Source organism: Cornus florida, unplaced genomic scaffold (genome assembly GCF_030987335.1).
Source record: "Cornus florida cultivar Cherokee Brave unplaced genomic scaffold, ASM3098733v1 CherokeeBrave_3.0.0_Hap2_Chr09, whole genome shotgun sequence".
Taxonomy (NCBI): Eukaryota; Viridiplantae; Streptophyta; class Magnoliopsida; order Cornales; family Cornaceae; genus Cornus; species Cornus florida.
Genome location: NW_026775579.1, coordinates 65350330 through 65370019, shown reverse-complemented (window position 1 = coordinate 65370019; position 19690 = coordinate 65350330). Strand labels below are relative to the sequence as shown.

The 19690-nt window shown below is 36.1% G+C and overlaps 3 protein-coding genes and 1 non-coding gene across 9 annotated transcripts; 1 reads left to right on the top strand and 3 right to left on the bottom strand.

The window, feature by feature from the left end:
* The first annotated feature begins 6766 nt into the window (after positions 1-6766).
* On the top strand, positions 6767-8947 carry LOC132274165 (uncharacterized). Its single transcript, XM_059775363.1, has 4 exons — positions 6767-7566; positions 8099-8191; positions 8295-8362; positions 8475-8947. The coding sequence occupies exons 1-4, from the start codon at positions 6940-6942 to the stop codon at positions 8641-8643; spliced, it is 957 nt and encodes a 318-aa protein (XP_059631346.1). The 5' UTR covers positions 6767-6939; the 3' UTR covers positions 8644-8947.
* LOC132274164 (protein WHAT'S THIS FACTOR 1, chloroplastic) lies at positions 8870-13546 on the bottom strand. Of its 6 annotated transcripts, XM_059775360.1 has the most exons (4): positions 12024-13546; positions 11871-11933; positions 9895-11703; positions 8870-9252 (listed from the first exon to the last, which is right to left on the bottom strand). In XM_059775360.1, exon 1 carries the CDS (start codon positions 13372-13374, stop codon positions 12157-12159), a length of 1218 nt encoding a protein of 405 aa, XP_059631343.1. In that variant the 5' UTR covers positions 13375-13546; the 3' UTR covers positions 8870-9252; positions 9895-11703; positions 11871-11933; positions 12024-12156. The 6 variants fall into 6 exon arrangements, with proteins under 6 accessions (XP_059631343.1, XP_059631341.1, XP_059631345.1 ...); XM_059775358.1 differs by having other exon boundaries at positions 11871-13546; XM_059775362.1 differs by lacking the exon at positions 9895-11703.
* TRNAY-GUA (transfer RNA tyrosine (anticodon GUA)) lies at positions 13479-13571 on the bottom strand. The gene is made up of 2 exons: positions 13535-13571; positions 13479-13514 (listed from the first exon to the last, which is right to left on the bottom strand). It is a non-coding gene; the product is annotated as a tRNA-Tyr (tRNA).
* Positions 13572-14748: 1177 nt separating this feature from the next.
* On the bottom strand, positions 14749-16021 carry LOC132272728 (pentatricopeptide repeat-containing protein At1g12300, mitochondrial-like). Its single transcript, XM_059773822.1, has 2 exons — positions 15298-16021; positions 14749-15215 (listed from the first exon to the last, which is right to left on the bottom strand). Exons 1-2 carry the CDS (start codon positions 16019-16021, stop codon positions 14749-14751), a joined length of 1191 nt encoding a protein of 396 aa, XP_059629805.1.
* Positions 16022-19690: the final 3669 nt, after the last annotated feature.

The following is a 19690-nucleotide window of genomic DNA, read 5'->3' as shown; positions in this document are numbered from 1 at the left end:
CAAGGGATTGGAGGTGGGCCAGATTAATGTTGACGGGATCTCCAACTGCTCAAAGACTGTCTTGTGATAATATTAGCACTGCTACCCGGGTCTATCAGAACCCTTTTAATCATGCAGTTTGCCACCAGAAGGCTGATGACTAGTGGATCCTCGTAGGGGAGTTGAACTCTAGATAAATCTGCATCGCCGAACCCAATACTGATACTGCCCTAGGTGATAGTGTTCACCAAGGACAACTGTCTTAGCTTGTGGGTTATCCTCTACCTGGATCTATATATTTCTTCCGATTTTTAGTCGTCTTCTGATCTCCCATATATTACATGGATGACCTTTACTTGATTACCTTCTACTCTCCGAGGGTTGACCTCCCGAGGCTTCACGTACTCCTTTGTTGTAAGGTAGTCTGCCAACTTACACTTGATTATCATATTCTCCACTTGTCGCCTAAGGGAGCTGCAATCATTGGTTGTATGCCCGTAATCTCTATGGTAGGTGAAGTGCTTGTTTTTGTCCCTCTGCTCCAAGGGTTGCTTCATTGGCTGAGGGGTTGTTAATTTCATCTTATTTTCTTGGAATAGCCGAGCCAAGGTAGTGCAAAGAGGTGTAAACTTTTCCTCTATCCTTTGCCTCTTCTCAGGTACCTGAGTGGCCGGTGATGAGGTCTGCTGGCTTTTCTGACTTTTTCGATTTGACACCCTTTCCCAAGGCTTATTCTTCACTATAACGAGGTGGCATGTTGTGCTCGGTGGGCTACATTCTCCTAAAGTCGGATGTAGATTTGCACCCTAGTATTAAGAGTCTGCATATCCAGAGGGGAATATTTGACTAGGGAGGTATGGAACTTGGTTCCCTGAATCATTGCAAGCTTGAACGTTTCTATTGCAGTCGCAAGATGGCAATCTGCTATTTCTGAGGCCTCCATGTTAAATCTGGATAAGAAATCCTGTAACATTTCTCCTTTCTTTTGCCTTATGGTGAAGAAACTAGCGATACTCTTCTTTTGCTTTTTGTTTCTGCAATACTGTGCTAGGAACATAGTGCAAATAGTTTCGTAGTCCAGGATAGATTTATGTGGCCTGTTCCTGAACCACTCCAATGTAGCTCCTGTTAGGCTAGTCGAAAAAACCTTACACATGAACGGATCGTTATGATCGTCCAGAGCCATCTTTTGTGCATAGTGATCAAGGTAACGAAAAGGATCTCCCATGCCATCGAACTGGGTAAAGTAAGGCATAATGAATTTCTTAGGTATGTCAACAAGGTATATATCATTGGTGAATGAAGTCTTTACCAGGGAGTTCTTATGTTCTCTGGCCATCTCGGCGGGCGTCTGAATCCTCAGGAGTCTTTTTTCGTCAAAGGCCTCCTGTACGCCTGCACCATCTGGAATGCCATTAGACCATACCGTATGTTTACGGCTATATTCGGCATGCTCGTCCTGCGTGCGACGAGGAAGATTGTCCGAAGCAACTACCTCAGACCTTGTCATCTGCTCTTGCTGAACTTCATTGGGCCGAGCCTCATTAGGCGCCCCATTAACCTTAGGCTCATTAACTGGAGGAGCGTTTTGGTTTGGAGGAGGTGCGGCCACATCAACTGGTGGCGGCTGTGGTGTCAACTGAGCCATCATCGTTTAAAGAGTGTTGTTTTGCTGTTGAAGCAATGCGATCTGGGCTACGCTGGCTTCGTTTGCCTGACAAAGCGTTTCGAACTGCTGCAGGAATTCTTCTCGCATCTTTTACATCAATTCCATCTGTTGATCAGCCGCTGTTGCAGATTCTCCATTCAACATTCTAGATCGTAGTAACAGAAACAATTTGAAACAAAAGTGGGAGTATATTTCTATATGCTTCCCACAGACGGCGCCAAAGTGTAGGTGCAAAATTTCTCTCTATTAAAGGAAATAAAAAGAAAAATACAACTCACTCAAAACAAACAATTGTAATACTCAGAGACAAGCGTATCTTGCTCCATCTTTTTATTGGAGGTCTAGGCCTCTATTTATATGAAACAAGCTGGTGGAATTATGGTAGGACTCGCCTTACTTGTCCTCCAATTCATTCCATATACAACATTCTTTACAATTAGAATCCTTTCCTTTTTACAATTCTTTCCATGCAAAACTTTCCTTGCACAAAACTTGCCTTCTTTGTTGAATCCTTTGTCTAGTAGGACTGGTCTGTCTTTAACTAAAGTTGGGCTGAATGTAGCTTGGTCCAGACGACTTAGCCAATGGGCTGAAAGTTCAACATTAGCGACCCTGGGCTGTTGACATCTTTATTGGGCTTGAATAGGGCTGGATTCTTATAGCCCATTAAGAAAATAAAAACAAAGCTTCAATTATAACCACGTGGATGACCTTCATTGGAGGGGGATTCTTCCCTCCACAGTAGTGTTCTTTCCTTTTGAAAAATCTGAATTAGGGTTATCAAAATTCAACATAGATTTTCAATCAGAAAATGACCAATGGGTGAAATTTGTGTAAATGAATCCAATAGTAGTTTGAGGTTCTTATCAGGACTCTGGCTCTTCTTTACTTTTTATGTTTTTCAAGTTACTGGAACAAAGTGTAGTAATTTGTAATTTTTTTTTCCCTGGTAAACTAGGTTGAGGGCAGGAGGGGGACTCTAACGCAAGTACACCCACTCGGGGAGCTACGTTTTACCAATTAGGCCACAGGGTAATATCCATTGTAATTGGTAATGTAGTATGTGAGTGGTTGTTGAATATGGAATCAGATAGACACCATGAACAAAAAATGCTTTCGATATCAGAAAAGTTAAGCATTATAAATTTATTTTTTTATTGCTTTGGATTGAAATTATTATGGATTTTTTCATATTTTGGTTTTAGTTTTAGTTTTTAAAATCCTCTCTAATTTGAAAATTCAGTTTCGAAATTCCAACTATATTGGATTTTCTTTAAATTGAATGGTGAATGAACAGAAATAATATTTGATCTCACTGAGTCTCCATCAGATATGGACACAATATTTTGTTGTGTTTTGATATCTGCCTCTCCTTTCGATATCGACTACACTAATGTACCTCGGACCATATAAAAAATTCTCTTTAATCTTGTTCAAAATCTTGAGCTTTATCATTATCTGGAATTAGTGGTCCTCCATCTTCAAACTTTTTTGAGGTTCCTGTACTATTTTAATTTCCAAGATTCTTGATTGGCAATCAAAAAGAAAAATTTATTTTTCTTGTTTGAGAATATATTAAAGTCAACACTCGAGATGACATGTTGCACTTGTAACTTAGATATCCTAATGCGCAAGTGCCGTGTTGTGTGAATGGCTGGGTTGTCCCGTGTTCGAGAGTTTGTGTTTAAGCCTTGCATCTTCCACTACTCTCTAATCACAAACTCCTAACATTCTAGTCATAAACACAACATGAAATAAATAGGTTTTTTTAAAAAATGATAAGAATAATTACAGGGTACCAATTCAGTCCCTCCAAACATAGCTCAAATTTTTTACAATGTGATACGAAATTTATTTTGAGAATTCTTATTACTGTCTGAACTATGAAGTGAAGGGAAAGTTCTACATTCGAAATCGAAATACCTCACTCTGTGTAAAGGCAAATTTGACCCTACAATGATGACGTCTTTAACCAAAGTCTAAACTTCAAACACATCTCTTTCTTGTACATTGTCATGCTCATATGTGCTGCTACATTGGACTTCTTTAAAAATAGGGTGAAGTGTAAAAAAAAATCCCTAAACTATCAGGGAATTTCACAAAACCCCCCTATATTAACAATTCCCTTCCCTGCCCCCTCCCCTCCCCACAGGAACTATTAGACTTTACCTAAAATAGGAGATTACCAGACCAGAGTAATACTGTCATTTTGAAACTATAATATAGGTGATGTGATAGTCATATCACTTGGTGTATTTTTGCAAAAATTGAAATAGTTTAGGGAGTTTGCTGTAAAAATAAAAGTTCATGGTTTTCTTGGGAGAAAGAAAGAGTAAAGATCAGGGTTTTTTTTCTTGCACTTTACACTTAAAAATATTAATAAGTATAATTAAAACAAAAAATATAAGTTATAGTTACCATTTTTGAAATTTATCATAATTATTTTATAATACAGGGATCTTGTGTTAGTAGTAACTTGCAATAATTTGGAATTATTAAATACTAATATGTATTTATAATTTTTTTTATATAATATAGGGATGTCCATGCAATTATAGAAAACTTGATAAGAAGTATAATTTACTCAAAAATACTACCCCTATCCTAAGAAAAATGTCTTGTTTGAAAAATCGTGACTCACGTAGATCTAAATCTAAACATACAAGTAGTGGAGATTTGCCCACGTACCCATAGAGACGTGGGCCATACCCAAGAATTGAATTCATCATAAAAACAAGGCTTACTTTTGCAATCCATTTCCGGGTCAATTATGAGACCCCTTTTCTTTTCCTTTTTATCTGTTTATTATTATTATTACTTTTATTTTCAACCATCTTCAATTTGTGGGAAATGTTTGCGATTTTTTTAGCAAAAGATAATGATTCTAACATGAATACCAATGAAGATATATATATATATATATTTTTTTTAATCTTATCTAATACATTCGAAGGGTAATTAATTTTAGATTGTTATTATCGATTTGAATTTTGGTCTCGCAATTTCGGTTATAATTTCTCTCTCATGGAAATTTGGCTTGGTTTTTATAAGAAATTATTAGATGGTCGTGAACCATGAATACTTGGTAGATCAATTAAATACAGACTCTTGGATTGAGAAATAGTCCCACAAGTGTGTATTAATAAATTACAAAGTTTCATGATAGGAGGGTTTTCATTAAATTAGTCCACCAAGTGTCAAATAAACCAGGACCATCTAAAAATTTCTTGATTTTTACTGGCATATGATAGGGGTGGGTTGGTCAGGCCAAGGGGCACGCCAAACTCAAGTTTTTAACATCTTAAACCGCGCACAGTCCAAGTTTCAAAAAATTTATCGCATCTTAGCTTGCACCATGTCGCACGGGTACTAAAAAATAAATATTAAAAAATATATATATATATATACATCTAAACCGTTCAAATGTATAATAAAAATCAATCAAACTATGTGTAATATGAGATTATAGTATTTTACCTAAAAAAATATGAGATTATAGTAATAATATGATCTCATGTGACGAATTCATGATTCTTGATACTATAAATAATCTAATATTAAATATAAAAGTTATATTCGGATTTTTCGGATTCATTGGGTTACTAAAACTTTTTCAAATTCTGTCCAAATAAATTTGGGATCTAAAGTTTAAACTCGGCCCCATCTCATAGTCTTGGATACCTTATCCATTCTTGTAAAATTTTCAGACATGAATCGAGTTGCTCAGGTAAGAAGTATGGTTGCTAAAATTGTTATTTCTCTACCTAAAATTTCCATTTGCATAATGATCCATTTGCCTAAAGTACAATGCAGATGATTATAATAAACTGCTGGTGATCTAGAGCCCGTTCTTTAGTTTTATTCTATTACTTCTTGATTTATTTGTCTTTATATGACCATTTTTGACGCTCTTTATAAATGCCGCATAGCTGTTTTTCTTATTATCAGGGTAAAATAAAAAAAAAAAAAAAAAAAATGATTATAATAAATTTTGCTAGACAAAAATTGGAATTTTAGGTCAAGTTTGGTGAGACTTCTGAAAGTTGCTAAGAATGCAGAGAGTAGTCATTGTCATAAATTGACATTAAAAGAGCTTGTTAAAACTTCATAGATTAGGTGACATTATAAAAAGTTGTATCATGTTTTTTCCCTTTTGAAACTTTTTAATTTTAGGGTTATCAAAATTCAAGTTAAATTGTGTAAGCTATATAGAAAATTTCACATGTTTTTTAATTTTTTGTCGAAATCGACATTAACTCACTTGGTTATCGAGACATTTGCAAATTCCACATGTTGATATTTGGCTCTAAGTTTGCATTTCTTTAGGAATATTAATAAGCATAATTAAAAAGGATGTATAAACTCTTGTTGCTCTCATACTCTACACGTGCTCACTCTGTATGACTTATATTTTGTCACTATTGCACTCCTGCTCCCGGTATAACTTATATTTATAGTAACTTGCAACAATTCGGAATTATATATCCTTATAATCTTTTTATTTTGGGAGCTTCATGTAATGATAGAAAACCTTATAAGAGGTATAATTTACTCAAAAAATAATTAAATAGAAAAAAAAAAAATTAAACATCAGCGGTAGAGAGTTGCCCACGTACACATAGATTGTGGGCCATACCAAGAATTGAATTAATCACAAAAACAAACTTTACTTTTGCTATCCCTTTCCGGGTCAATTATGATCACTTTCTTTTACTTTGGTGAAGAAAAAAAAAATCTCTATTTTGCAACATTTGCCTGAATTCCCTCCATTAAATTTTTTTTTTTTTGAGCATCTCTAAACTATTATTTAATCGTTACGTTTCGTGTCATTACTTGTGCATTCACAATTATATATAAAAAATAATAATATAATAACACCTTTCGAAAAAAAATAATAATAATTTAAAAATAATAATAATAATACTGCGGTGACTATAATAACTTGATTTTATTTTTGGTTACAAAATTTTGATTAAATTGGACAATATAATTTGAACACCATCTAATAATTTATCGAACATGTTTTTTATTTTATTTAATTCCAAACAATTAAAAATGCAACCTGTGTGATCCATACGACTGGTCCCATATATCAGCTGTCTCTGGTTATCAAGTGCCAACCAGTCACCTCTCTTTACTCTTGTTTTTGACCCACCACTGCAATTCAATTATTACTCTGTTACCCTCCGTTTCACAACCCTTCTCGCCCAATCTCAGTCTTGAGGTTATATATCTATTTATCTATCTCTCTATATATGTATCTATGTATGTATAGATAGAGAGAGAAGGGGATGTCAAAGTGCTTTAGTTTAACGGCGTCGAGAAACTGGTGCTTAAGATCAGTGTTCTCCAAGTCGGGTCTCCGATCCACCATTTTTGACCTTGCCGATGGTACCATTATGCACTGTTGGGTCCCCAAGACCCGGAAAGAATCCAAACCCGATTTGCTCCTCATACATGGGCTCGGAGCCAACGCAATGTGGCAGTGGGGCGACGTCATCCGGATTGTGGTCCCCTACTTCAACGTCTACGTGCCGGACCTGGTGTTCTTCGGCGACTCGTTCACGACTCGGCCGGAACGGTCCGAGTCGTTCCAGGCTCAGTGCGTGATGCGGGTCATGGAGGCCAACTCGGTGCGGAGGATGAGCGTGGTGGGGCTCAGTTACGGTGGGTTCGTGGCGTACAGCATGGCGGCGCAGTTTAGGGAGGCGGTGGAGAGGGTGGTGATATGCTGCGCCGGGGTGTGCCTGGAGGAGAAGGACCTCGCGGCGGGATTGTTCCAGGTGTCGGACCTGGAGGAGGCCACCAGCATTCTGCTGCCGCAGACGGCGGAGAAAATGAGGGAATTGATGGGATACACTTTTGTCAAGCCACCGGTTCCGTTCATGCCCTCTTGCTTGCTTAATGACTACATTGATGTAAGGTCCAAATGCAAATAATGCCTTCTTTATCTTTTAATTATGGGCTTAATTGCATTTAGTTGTTGGTTAACTAATTAATGGGCTTTATTATTTGCCCATTTTGATACATTTCTTATTCAAATACATTTATCTTAATTCTCAATCATAGGCTTGATTGCATTTAGTTGTTGGTGGTTGGCACCAGACCATGTGGTCTGGTCAATCAGAAACTGACATGCAGATAAAATCGTCAATTTATTTAGTGTTTTTTTGTTTGATTGGCCAAGAAGATGTATTTTCGGACCCTACAATATTTTTTGGTGAAGTGACTTCATCGTCCATTTTCATACCTGTAACGTATTTCTGTTAAAAATGGACAACAAAAACAAATACATTTGAGTCCAGTGTGTAACTAGTTTTCTAAACGGATTCAAACACATTTATTTTAGACATGAAAAATGATATAGAAGCGAGTTTGGTCTGTTATTTGTCTGATAAAAATATTTGTTTCCTTATACTAAAAGTGAGTTGGTGGGAATTTTATGAGCAGGTAATGTGTACTGAATATATGGAGGAGAAGAAAGAGTTAGTACGTGCCATTCCTAAGGATCGAAAACTTTCAGAACTTCCCAAGATACCTCAGGTTTAGTTTTCATCAAGTGATTAAGTATTCTTTATTTTATTATTATTATTTTTTACTTCACATATCACATAGCATATTGCATTAATTTGCATTTCTGCTGCAGCCTACTTTAATAATCTGGGGAGATCAAGACAAGATATTCCCATTAGAACTTGGTCACAGATTAAAAAGGTTAATCTTTAACATCTAATCAAATTTTTTTTTTTTTTTTTTTTCATCGACAAGAAACCCGCACCAGAATCATCACACACTGAGTATTTGGGTTGGTTGGTGTGTTATACAGGCATTTGGGAGACAATGCTGAGCTAGTAGTCATCAAGGACACTGGGCATGGCTTCTTCCTTGAAAAGCCTAAGGAGATGAAAAAGCACTTGAAGTCCTTCCTCATCAATTCGGTCTCTCCTCCTCCGACGAAGAGCCCTCTTCCGGATCATCAGAATCGTCAAGAATGATTTATTCGATGCAGCAGCAATTGCAGGATCAATCTTTCAATTCCAGTGATTCCAGCATTTGATCCCTAACAAAATATCAGTTGAAAGACAATTTTATGTGTCATTCACAAGTTATCATTGATCCTCCCAAAAGGACTTGGTGATGTGGTGAACCAGTCTTTTGGGACAAGACACCATTTTGCAACACACCATAAAACTCATATAGACAATGCAGAATTTAAAGCCATTATCACAAGTATATTTTTGTGTCTCTTTGTTGAAAGGATAATATAATAAACAAGCAATGTTTTCTTGTTTTCATGCACCTAATTTGCCTCCCTCTTTTGAAGTGACAACATACACCTGAGGAAAAATTCATACTCAAGAATTAGCCAATAGTCCATGAATCTATCAACCTGCTCAGGGGGATGTGATTAATTGCGCTTCGCAGCCATTTCAATATGACGGTGGGTCCGAAAATTGATTGAGCCATCTCCAACCTCCTTTTATCCCCCAACTTCAATTGTCCAAACCATGACATTGGTTTTCCCATGTTAAGAAATCACGATCTTGGCAAAAGAGGATTTGATTCTCAGAGCCTAGTTGTTAAGAAATCACGATCTTCTCCAGCTGTCAAAGAGAAGGGCAGTTCAAATTAGTGATTTATGACAGATAGCAATTGTCAGTAGTATTTGAAGACTTGTACAGAGGAATTAAAATAGTTGATACAAGGCATTCAGAACATTAGTTGATACAGGGTGACTTTTTAAGTAACCTATTGAAGCCTCGCTCCTTCCCATCTAGTGTTGTTAAAGGCGCACCTAGGCTCCAGGCTCATAAAGGCGCAACACTTGCGCTTGTTGTGTGCCAATGTGCGCATTTGACAACATTTGTGCCTTTAATATGGAATATGAATATGCTTTAATAGTATTTTAATTTTTCAATTGTGCACCTCGCTTCACTCAGGCACAAGCCTCGCCTTGCGCCTTGTGCCTAGGCTCTAAAGGACCTCTAGCGCCTTAGTGCGCATTGGCCCTTCAATAACACTGCCATAAGCTCTCTAACAATCTCCCCAATGCATTGTCAAACAAAACCTATCCTTCCAAAAGCTACTGCACCTAAGATGGGTCGTGAGTATTAATTAAAATTTGGTGGAAGTTTATGAACTCTAGATGTTCAACCCACTGGTTCAAGGAGTATTTAGAGCCAAACTGGAAAATTAAACCCTAACATCTTATGCTGGAAACCTTAATTGGCATGTAGAAATTTCACCTTGCTTGAAAGTCGCTGGCCAGAGCTGCTGTTGAGAGAATGAGAGGTTGAATTATTTGCTCATTGCTAAAATTTGGGGACAACGGGTACATCTCAATAACATCAAAACCATAGGCCAGACACTGTGGTACGCACATTAGGATAAGATTGAACTGTGGTACGCACATTAGGATAAGATTGAATTTGTTACGCAATGAATATTACCTAATCAATTTCGTAGAAGAAGAAGCTGGTTTTGATAATGTCAAAAGCAATATTTTTCCCTTGCACTATTGGAGGCAAAGCTCACTGGGGCCTTGGTATGGGATAAGACTAATGATTCCTTGTTTATAAATGAAGTACTGTGTTTCAGAAATCCTAACAGAGATGTTGGAAACCAATGGGGTTTATGTTAAGATGGTCTCTAGAACCGAGTGGGAGGAAGGGGAAATTGGATGGGTTTGTGTCAATACTATAATAGATAGGAGTACTAGTTAAAAGGCTTTATCCAAAAGCTTGGAGGCCCATCTTCCTTTTCAAGATTATGATCATGCCCCTAATTTTTTGATAACCACTACCAGAGTAGATATGCCATTACAAAGAAAACCATTTAGGTTAAAAGTATGTGGCTTACTAATGATAGCATTTATCGACTAGCTAAGGAAGCCTGGAATACTTGTATTAATGAATAATTGGAGAATCGGGGATAATAATTAGTTTTGGCATAACAATGAAGAAGAGATTGGTGAGATCTTTACTGACTATCTAAAGAATAGATTTAATCTAATGGTAGTTCTAATGTGGCAAATTCTGTTAGTTCTATCCAAGCAAGAATTATTTATTAAAAAAAAAAAAAAAAAACCGAAGATTTGAAAATAATAATACCCAACCATCCAACCCATATAGTGGAGACAAAATTGAATCAAATTTGTAACCACATTTGTTGTATAAAAAATAAAATAGAAATTAGGATAATATTAACAGTTATGCTTATGAGTTTATTATTGAAATACTTTTTCTCCTCCTAAAAAACAGGTTTCTTTGCTAGGGTAGTTTAATATACATATTTTGCTCTTACTCCCAAAACTGAAAATCCCCAGTACAGCACTAAAAATAGTAGAAATTGAACAATCCTTGAGATTCCTACTGTTAAAAATCTAGACACCCAACCCCACTTCCTTCTCTAAATTCTTTAATATTACTTTCCGAGGCAATAAAAGGGGAAAACTTCCTAGATAACATAGTTTTGGGATCTATGTCGATCATGGTGATGAACTCAATTAGAAACTGAAGATTCATACACATTTAGGGAAAAAGCACTAGCTTCCATAGACAAACTAATGTCGATTCAAAACATTTGGCCACGCGACCAATATGAGCCGTAAGTTGCCATCACCTCGATATAGTTTCTTCTGCAACTCTTGTTCATCAAAATACTACTGTATAACAGTTTCTGCTCAAAATAAATGTAAAATATAAATGTAATAACCACGGTGATGATCTACAGGAACCTACAAGCTTTCTGAATTTCCATAAAAGGTTTCAAATATGTAAGGAAAACTATAGTCCCTCGCTACAAAAAATAACATATGTTTTGAAGTCTGCAACATTACTTGTAAAGGACATTTCCCTATTTGAGGCACCGGTGTCATCAGACGGTAAATGAATCATTCAAGGAAATAAACAGATCTTACACCATGGTTTGATAATGTCTTTGTTCATGTAACTCTTGGTGATGTGACAAGCAACAACTGGTAGTAACCAAATGCTGTGAGTCATAAATTGTCGAGATTTTAATTGGCATGATACCCATCCAGGGACATTTCAACCCTAAAGCAAATATAAATTGTCACCAGAAAATGGAGATATTTAACAAATGATGCAAGTAACTAATTAGTTCCAGCTACAAAAATAGGACATTTGATATCATTTCTTCAATTTAGAAACCAAAACAATGAATTCAAAGCCACCCCCAAAAGAAGTTAAGAGACACGCACTAGTTTATCTTCTGAGTCAGTTCTAAACAGTGCCATTCTGGAAGTAACCTAACTATCATATCCCTAGCAGAGAAAGAAAAATAAAATAGAAGAACTAATAATGATGTTAATTCATAACAGCGCAAAATAATGTTAAGGATCTGTCCAAGATACCTTGCATATGTACAATAGAAGGTCTGCTGTCGATCATTGCTTACGACTATCGCTCAATTTGAGAAGCAGAAGAGACATTGTACCCCTAACGAATTAGTCCATAACAAGAAACGCAAAACAGTCCACGAGCAGATCATCTTGTCACAACATCAGAACCCGAATCCAGTTCTTGCATCTGTGCATATCTATACAACTTTTCATTAAAAACCACCTGTGGATCCTTATTGATCAAAACCCCATCTTCATCATAAGCATCTCTCAAGAACACAACCCAATTCATCTCCGTGCCAGCCAAGTAAAATGTCTGCGGCTGCTTCAAAAGCATTTGATAAGTATGCTTTGTAAGACTAAACTCTTCCTTGAACTCCACAATATGATGTATAGAAGCCCTCTTCTCCAATGTCAAGCTCAAGAACTCATGCAACAACCCAACCCTGTACTTTTCTGCCTCCAATGTCCAAAGATCCAACTTTGATCCATCCGAATAGGGTGATACCAAAGGAAGGGTGTTCAACAAATTCAACTTTCTAGCATCACCCTCCTCCAAATCCAATGACTTGCCATGTTTAATCGGAAACTTAAACGCCTTCTTCACCCGATCCTCATCCACCATAAATTCCCTCTCCAATGCACTCACCGCCAGTGAAGCGTCCCAATTCACCAGCTCAAGCACTCTCTTCCCATCATTTTCAACCACAATATTGAAATAATTCGGATACTTAACAACCCTATCCCTAAAATCTTCTGGAATACCAAACAACAAACGGCAATGATAAATTTTACTCAAAGGAATTCGCTTATTCGCAGATATCATCAACAATTTTCTTACAGTATTGACTCTATCTACCTCCATGGAGTCCATGATCTCTCTCTCCTGCTGAAGCAAGTCCTCCATGGAGTCCGTGAAGCCGAACCACATCTTGCCATCGTCGTGGCGGTAGGTGTCGAGCAAGAGCGGGTGGCGCTGGATGGAGCGGAGGACTTTGCGGCCGCGGGGGAAGCCGAGCTCGCGGTGGAGCTTGCCGGCGTCGTCGAGGCGGAGGACGTGTTCGGGTTGTTTGGAGAGGAATTCTTTGGTTTTGGTGAGGAATCTGAAGTGGGTGTCGCGGTTGAGGATGGTTTCGAAGTGTGGGATGAGATTGGATTGGTGTTGAACCAGTTTGGTTCTGGGACTGTCCTTCTTGCGTTTCTTTTTGAATTTCTTGGGGGTTTTGGTGATGAGGAAGGAGGTGGAGAATGGGGCGGCGAAGATGTTAGGGTTAGGATGGGAAGTAAGGGTTTTGGGGATGATTAGGGTTTGTGAAAATGAGGGTTTGGACTTGCTGGTAGTGAAGATGATTCGCCAAGCCATGGTGAAGAATAAAGATTTGGGGACGGAAGAGTATCGTCGATAGCTTAAATTAGAATCGAAAATTTGAATGGAAAAAAAATTATAAAAGAAATTTGGAAAAAAATTCCGACCTGCCGGATTCGAACCAGCGACCTAAGGATAGCCATTCGGAATATGCCAACTACAGTCCTCCGCTCTACCAACTGAGCTAAGGTCGGTTTGCAGTTAGAAGCCAATATAAGAATATTTGGTGAACAAAAGTACACAATTCAGACTGTCAATAAATTCTCTTTTCAATTTTTTGAAATTAATTCTTAAAAATCTAAAATTAATTAACTCTCACAATAATATACTTTAAGAAAATTTGAACATTTTCACTATACCATAGACTTTAATGGTAATAAAATTTAAAAATTCAACCAATCAAATTTGAGTTTATACGAGATTCTTGGTATAACGAGAACATAGATAATTCATATTTTCAAAATGGCAAAATGATAAACTTAACAATCAATGGCTTTTTAATAAAAAAATATTCAGAAAAAAAAAAAAAGAAGAAGAAGAAACAATTATATTCATTTTAAATACTGACAAGAATTTTAGTTGGACTCTATCTATTGGAGTCCTTAACTAACTGTCTTTTGAATGTGTTTTAATTTAGAAGATCATATTCATTATTAGCTCAATGCTAAAGATTAAGGGTTTATCTACTCCTATTTCGTTTTAAACAAATTTCATGCTAACTTGTCTGCTTCATGATTGGAATTGTTGTTTTCAATTATTTTTATTGCTGCAAGAATCTAATTTTTAGTTTGCTTTGTTTCTGCAATTGGCTTTACCAAAGGATTTGCAATTAGTTCCAGATTGCTTACTGATCTAAGTCACACGATTCATAACTAGAAAGTTTCTCTGCTCTTTTTCTAATCGGAGCTAAAACTCCGGAAATAAAAAATGACAAATATCACACATCAGGTATATAAGTGCTCCACCTTCATAATAGACAAACTGAAATTAAATGTTAAGAATCGTTCAAGCACAATTATTTTTTGGGGGATTCAATCCCTTAAGTGACTGCAGTCAAATGATCACATTCTACTCAAAGATGATGTCTACAAACTATCTAGCAAGATACTTTTGCAATGGTTATTCTTCTACAAATGATCCAAACAAATACGTTATAACTACCAACAATTCAGAAATGTGAAATATTGACAACGCTTCAGAAATGTGGCCGTTTTTGCACAGGCCATCCAACAGGACACAGTACGTGTGAGTATTTGGAATTTGGCCCCCGTCTTGCATCTCATTGAGAAGCTTTCTCGCTGCAGCACGTCTACCGTTTCGGAACAACCCTTGCAGCATGGTTGTGTAACTATAAATTGTGGGTTCCAATCCTTAACGAGGGATTTCTCGCAAGAGATGCATGGCCTCATCAATCTTCATCTGCATGCAATATCCATTGATCAAGATGTCATAAGTAATATTGGTAGGCACAATTCCCCTGTCCACCATGGAATTAAATGCTCTCATTGCTTCATCCGTCTGGCCTTGCAAACAATATCCGTGAATCAAAGCACTGTAAGTGACTACATCAGGCTTAATTCCCCTGTCCACCATGGAATTGAATGCTTTCATTGCTTCATCCATCTGGCCTTGCAAACAATATCCGTGAATCAAAGCACTGTAAGTGACTAAATTAGGCTTAATTCTCCTGTCCTCCATGGAATTGAATGCTTTCATTGCTTCATCCATCTGGCCTTGCAAACAATATCCGTGAATCAAAGTATTGTAAGTGATGACATTAGGCTTAATTCTCCTGTCCTCCATGGAATTGAATGCTTTCATTGCTTCAACCATCTGGCCTTGCAAACAATATCCGTGAATCAAAGCACTGTAAGTGACTACATCAGGCTTAATTCCCCCGTCCTCCATGAAATAACAAACAATATCCGTGAATCAAAGCACTGTAAGTGACTACATCAGGCTTAATTCCCCCGTCCTCCATGGAATTGAATGCTTTCATTGCTTCATCCATCTGGCCTTGCAAACAATATCCGTGAATCAAAGCACTGAAAGTGACTACATTAGGCTTAATTCTCCTGTCCTCCATGGAATTGAATGCTTTCATTGCTTCATCCATCTGGCCTTGCAAACAATATCCGTGAATCAAAGTATTGTAAGTGATGACATTAGGCTTAATTCTCCTGTCCTCCATGGAATTGAATGCTTTCATTGCTTCATCCATCTGGCCTTGCAAACAATATCTGTGAATCAAAGCACTGTAAGTGACTACATCAGGCTTAATTCCCCTGTCCACCATGGAATTGAATGCTTTCATTGCTTCATCCATCTGGCCTTGCAAACAATATCCATTGATCAGAACACTGTAAGTGACTACATCAGGACCCTCACCTCTTTGAATCATGATTTTAGGTATACTCTCTGCATCTCTTACCATCCCTTCTTTGCAAAGTGCATCTACCAAAATACTGAAGGTAAATACATCTGGAAAATTTTTCAGATCCACCATCTCCTTCAATAGTCTTTTAGCCTCTTTCCATCGACCAAAATTGCAAAGTCCGCGAATCAATGAACTGTATGTGATAACATTAGGCAACATACATTTCTCAATCATTTCGGAGAAAAAGACCAAAGCATCATCTACCATTCTGTCCTTGCAAACACTATCAATTATGGTGTTATACATTACTAAGTAGCCCAATGGCCGTGCTAGTATTCCCTGCTTTGCAAAGACCATTTATCACTATTCCATACATAATTTCATTAGGCTCGATCTCATTCTCCCTCAACAGCTTGTTGAATAACCCCATTGCCTCGGCAATTTTATGTTCTAAGAAAAGCCCTTTTATCAGGGTGGTGAATGTAGTGACATCAGGTGCACAACCACCACGTTTAAGTTGGTCACCTAAGGTAGCAAATCCAAAATCGACTCGATTGAGGTAGCAATAACAGTTTATTACGATGTTCATGGTGTAATCATTAACTGGGAAACCCAAAACAAGCATTTGTTTGTAGAGAGAAACAACAGTAGAGTAATGTTTCATTCTGGTAATGATCCCTAGAAGCTTAGTAAATTCAATAACAGAAGGCAAAGGTCGCGTTTGGAGCATTTGATTGAATGAATTGAGAGCGTCTTGGAGATTATTAATATTGTAAAACCCAATTCTAGGTTTCTGGGTGAGTGATTTACGATCTGAAGTAGAAGAATGAGAGTGAAATGAAACAGTATAATGAACATGCGATAATGGGTTTGGGTTTAGAGAGAGAAAAGTAGTAGTAGTAGAAGTAGGAAGACAAGTACCTTTTGAGAAGCAATTGTGAGGAAATAACCTTCTCCAGACCAAACCAATAGCACCTCCATTTCTCTTCATCTTTACGGTCACTGGAAGTTCTTGGATTGTAAATAGGAAATCAATATCGCCCCGTGCACACCTATATCCAAAATTAAAGACAATAGCTGTAAATAGACATTAAGGCTACAGGTAAAATATTACAAAGTTAGAGAAAGAAAAATAGACATTAAGCCTACATGTAAAATATTTTTTAAAGTTAGAAAAAGATAAATAGACATTAAGGCTTTTTAAAAATATTCAAAATAAATAAATAAATAAAATAACAATTATATTCATTTTTAATACTGACAAGAATTTTAGTTGGACTCTATCTACCTTAACTAACTGTGTTTTAATTTAAAAGATCATATTCATTATTAGATCAATGCTAAAAATTAAGGGTTTATCTACTCCCGTTACTTCTCTCAATTGAATTATTCTAGGTTTATCTTATCTTCTACTATCATAGTTTGAACAGTCAATAATCTCCCTCCTATAATCATCTCTCATTGTGTATAGCAAATAGTATATAAATACGCAAAACTTTGTCTCTCTCTCTAGAATATGTACCAAGAGAGAGAATGTAAAACTTGGCTGTTGCATCTTTGCTTGTCTCAACTCTTGGTCTCTGTTTTTCAATAATTCTTCCATAACTAGTGTAATTTTATTGTTTGCATGATTCGCGTACTTGTGTTTTTAAATTTCCTTATCATTTTATGACTACGGGCTTTAAAAGCTTGTTTATTCGAGTGGTTTTATAGTCATTTAATTGCTGTTTTAAATTAATTATTCGTTTTACACAAATTTCATGCTATTTGTCTGCTTCATGATTGGAATTGTCGTTTTCAATTATTTTTATTGCTGCAAGAATCTAATTTTTAGTTTGCTTTGTTTCCGCAATTGGCTTTACTAAAGGATTTGCAATCACTTCCAGATTGCTTACTGATCTAAGTCATCCGATTCATAACTAGAAAGTTTCTCTAGTCTTTTTCTAATCTGAGCTAAAACTCTGGAAACGAAAAATGGCAAGATAGGAAAATTACTTATACTACTAAAATTGTCCCAAAAAAACATAGGGCAAAGTATAGTAAATCTCCACTTGTAGACTTTTCCCGTAAACCACTCTTATCTATTATTTTACTTCAAAAAAAAAAAAAAAAAAAAAAAAAAAAAAGGAACTTGTAATCTTTTTCCAATAAAACCCCTTCTTTAATTACCAAAGAACCTAGTAAACCCATCTTGTCTATTTTTTTAACCAAAAAATCCCCTTGCATTTGTAACATTTTTCTAATAAATCCCCTTGTTTAATTACCAAAGAACCCCCTCAACCATATGAAGGGGGTAAAATGACCAAAATCCTTGTTTTATAAACTTTTTATGCATATATTATTTGCAATATTTAGATGTACTGTTTGTGAGATATGAATTTTTAAAGTTGGGGAAACTAAGATTTAAATAAAAAAGCATTTTGGTCCAAATATCAATTCTTTTATTTCCTTAGATATTTATTTGAGGGGTTCTTTAGTAAAAAGATTAGATAGGATTTACTAGAAAAGGCAACAAGGTCGAGGGGTTTTTCTGTACTCCTATAAATTTGAAAAATTACACTAAAATAGTCAATTCAAATTGAAATTGTGGAGTCATCCACAATTGTTTAATCAAAACAAAGGAATTATTTTTTTCAATTATTTCGTCGTGCAAGAATTTTTTAGCTTTGCTTATTGCATCTTGATCTAAGTCACGTAAGTTTTCTAAAGTAGTGATCACATAAGTTTTCTAAACTAGTGATGATCTCACGGAGTTTACTCCTACTCTCAATTTCACCATGTAATATTTAAATTTTGTTGTTTTTTTGCTTCCGTTCTCACATTTGTTTGCTTTGTTTGTTTCGATGTAAAATATATATTTAAAACTAGTGATGCTCCTTGTTTCCATGTAAAATAATAAATAAAATATTGTTTATATATATTTTAAAACAAAACGGATCGTGAATTCCAAACCCAAAATCTTAATTAGGCTAAAATGGAAATGAGGTCAAATGGGCATCCTAGTCGTGAACCCACATCCAACTTTGTGGTCGTATAAAGATGGTGTTAGTTTGGCCCATTTGGGTAGCAAAACTTCAATTTGGTTGGCAGAGAATGTTTATTTTACCAATGCGGACCCATTTTCAGGGATACCCAAAACCAAGTACAATTTTGCAGAATGGGCCCATAAAGATACTGCTCTTTCACTTTTAAACAACTTATTTCTATCATAAGCTACTACAAAGTAACCACCCTAGCATGTGCTCTCTACTCTTTTTTTTTCTTTTCTTTTTTCTTTTTTAAATATATGTATAAATTTTTCTTTTTCTCTCTTTTTTAATCAAATCAATTTTGGTCTTCCTCTTCTTCTATAATTACCTCTATGTGGACTTTGTTTGGCTGATTAATAAAGTGGAAAAAAATATACTACTGACCTTATGTCTTGTTTGGAAAGTAAAATGTAGAGAAAAATAAAATGATTGTTCTACTTTGGGCATAGCAAGAGCAAAACTGGAATTCACTTTCACAAGTTATAACTTATAAGCAAGAACAAAACACAGGTGTCTCTCCTATCCTCTCTCTCCCTCTCCATTTTCATCCACTTTTGAAAGAAAGGATAGCAAAACAATTGTTGATGGGTTTTTATAACCCCTCTAAATTCTTCTATTTCCCTTCATTTCATTCCAAAATTTTATATTAAAACAACAAAACATTTTCCTCCATTTCTATTCTTTCCCTTCTTCCTTCCACTCTTCTAACCATAAATAAGAATTGCAAGATCTTAATGTGTGTGAGTTTGTGTGGAGAGAGAGAGAGTAGAATCATTTACTAAGTAGAATCATCTTAGTAAAGTGGAAGAAAACTCAAGTAGCATTTGGAAGTTCTTTCTGTAATTGTAAATGTAAAGTAAATGAGAGAAAATGAATAAACATTAGGTTACTAATATGGCAAAAGACA

What these genes read in the sequence shown, in the direction of transcription:
- LOC132274165 (XM_059775363.1), top strand. Translation starts at nt 6,940, where the DNA reads ATGTCAAAGTGCTTTAGTTTAACGGCGTCGAGAAACTGGTGCTTAAGA. An exon ending in TGCTTAATGACTACATTGAT is followed by an intron (nt 7,567 to 8,098) that starts GTAAGGTCCAAA and finishes TTTTATGAGCAG; the next exon opens with GTAATGTGTACTGAATATAT. An exon ending in AACTTCCCAAGATACCTCAG is followed by an intron (nt 8,192 to 8,294) that starts GTTTAGTTTTCA and finishes TTTCTGCTGCAG; the next exon opens with CCTACTTTAATAATCTGGGG.
- LOC132274164 (XM_059775358.1), bottom strand. Translation starts at nt 13,374, where the DNA reads ATGGCTTGGCGAATCATCTTCACTACCAGCAAGTCCAAACCCTCATTT.
- LOC132272728 (XM_059773822.1), bottom strand. Translation starts at nt 16,021, where the DNA reads ATGGTAGATGATGCTTTGGTCTTTTTCTCCGAAATGATTGAGAAATGT. An exon ending in TGCTTTGATTCACGGATATT is followed by an intron (nt 15,216 to 15,297) that starts GTTTGTTATTTC and finishes ATTGTTTGCAAG; the next exon opens with GCCAGATGGTTGAAGCAATG.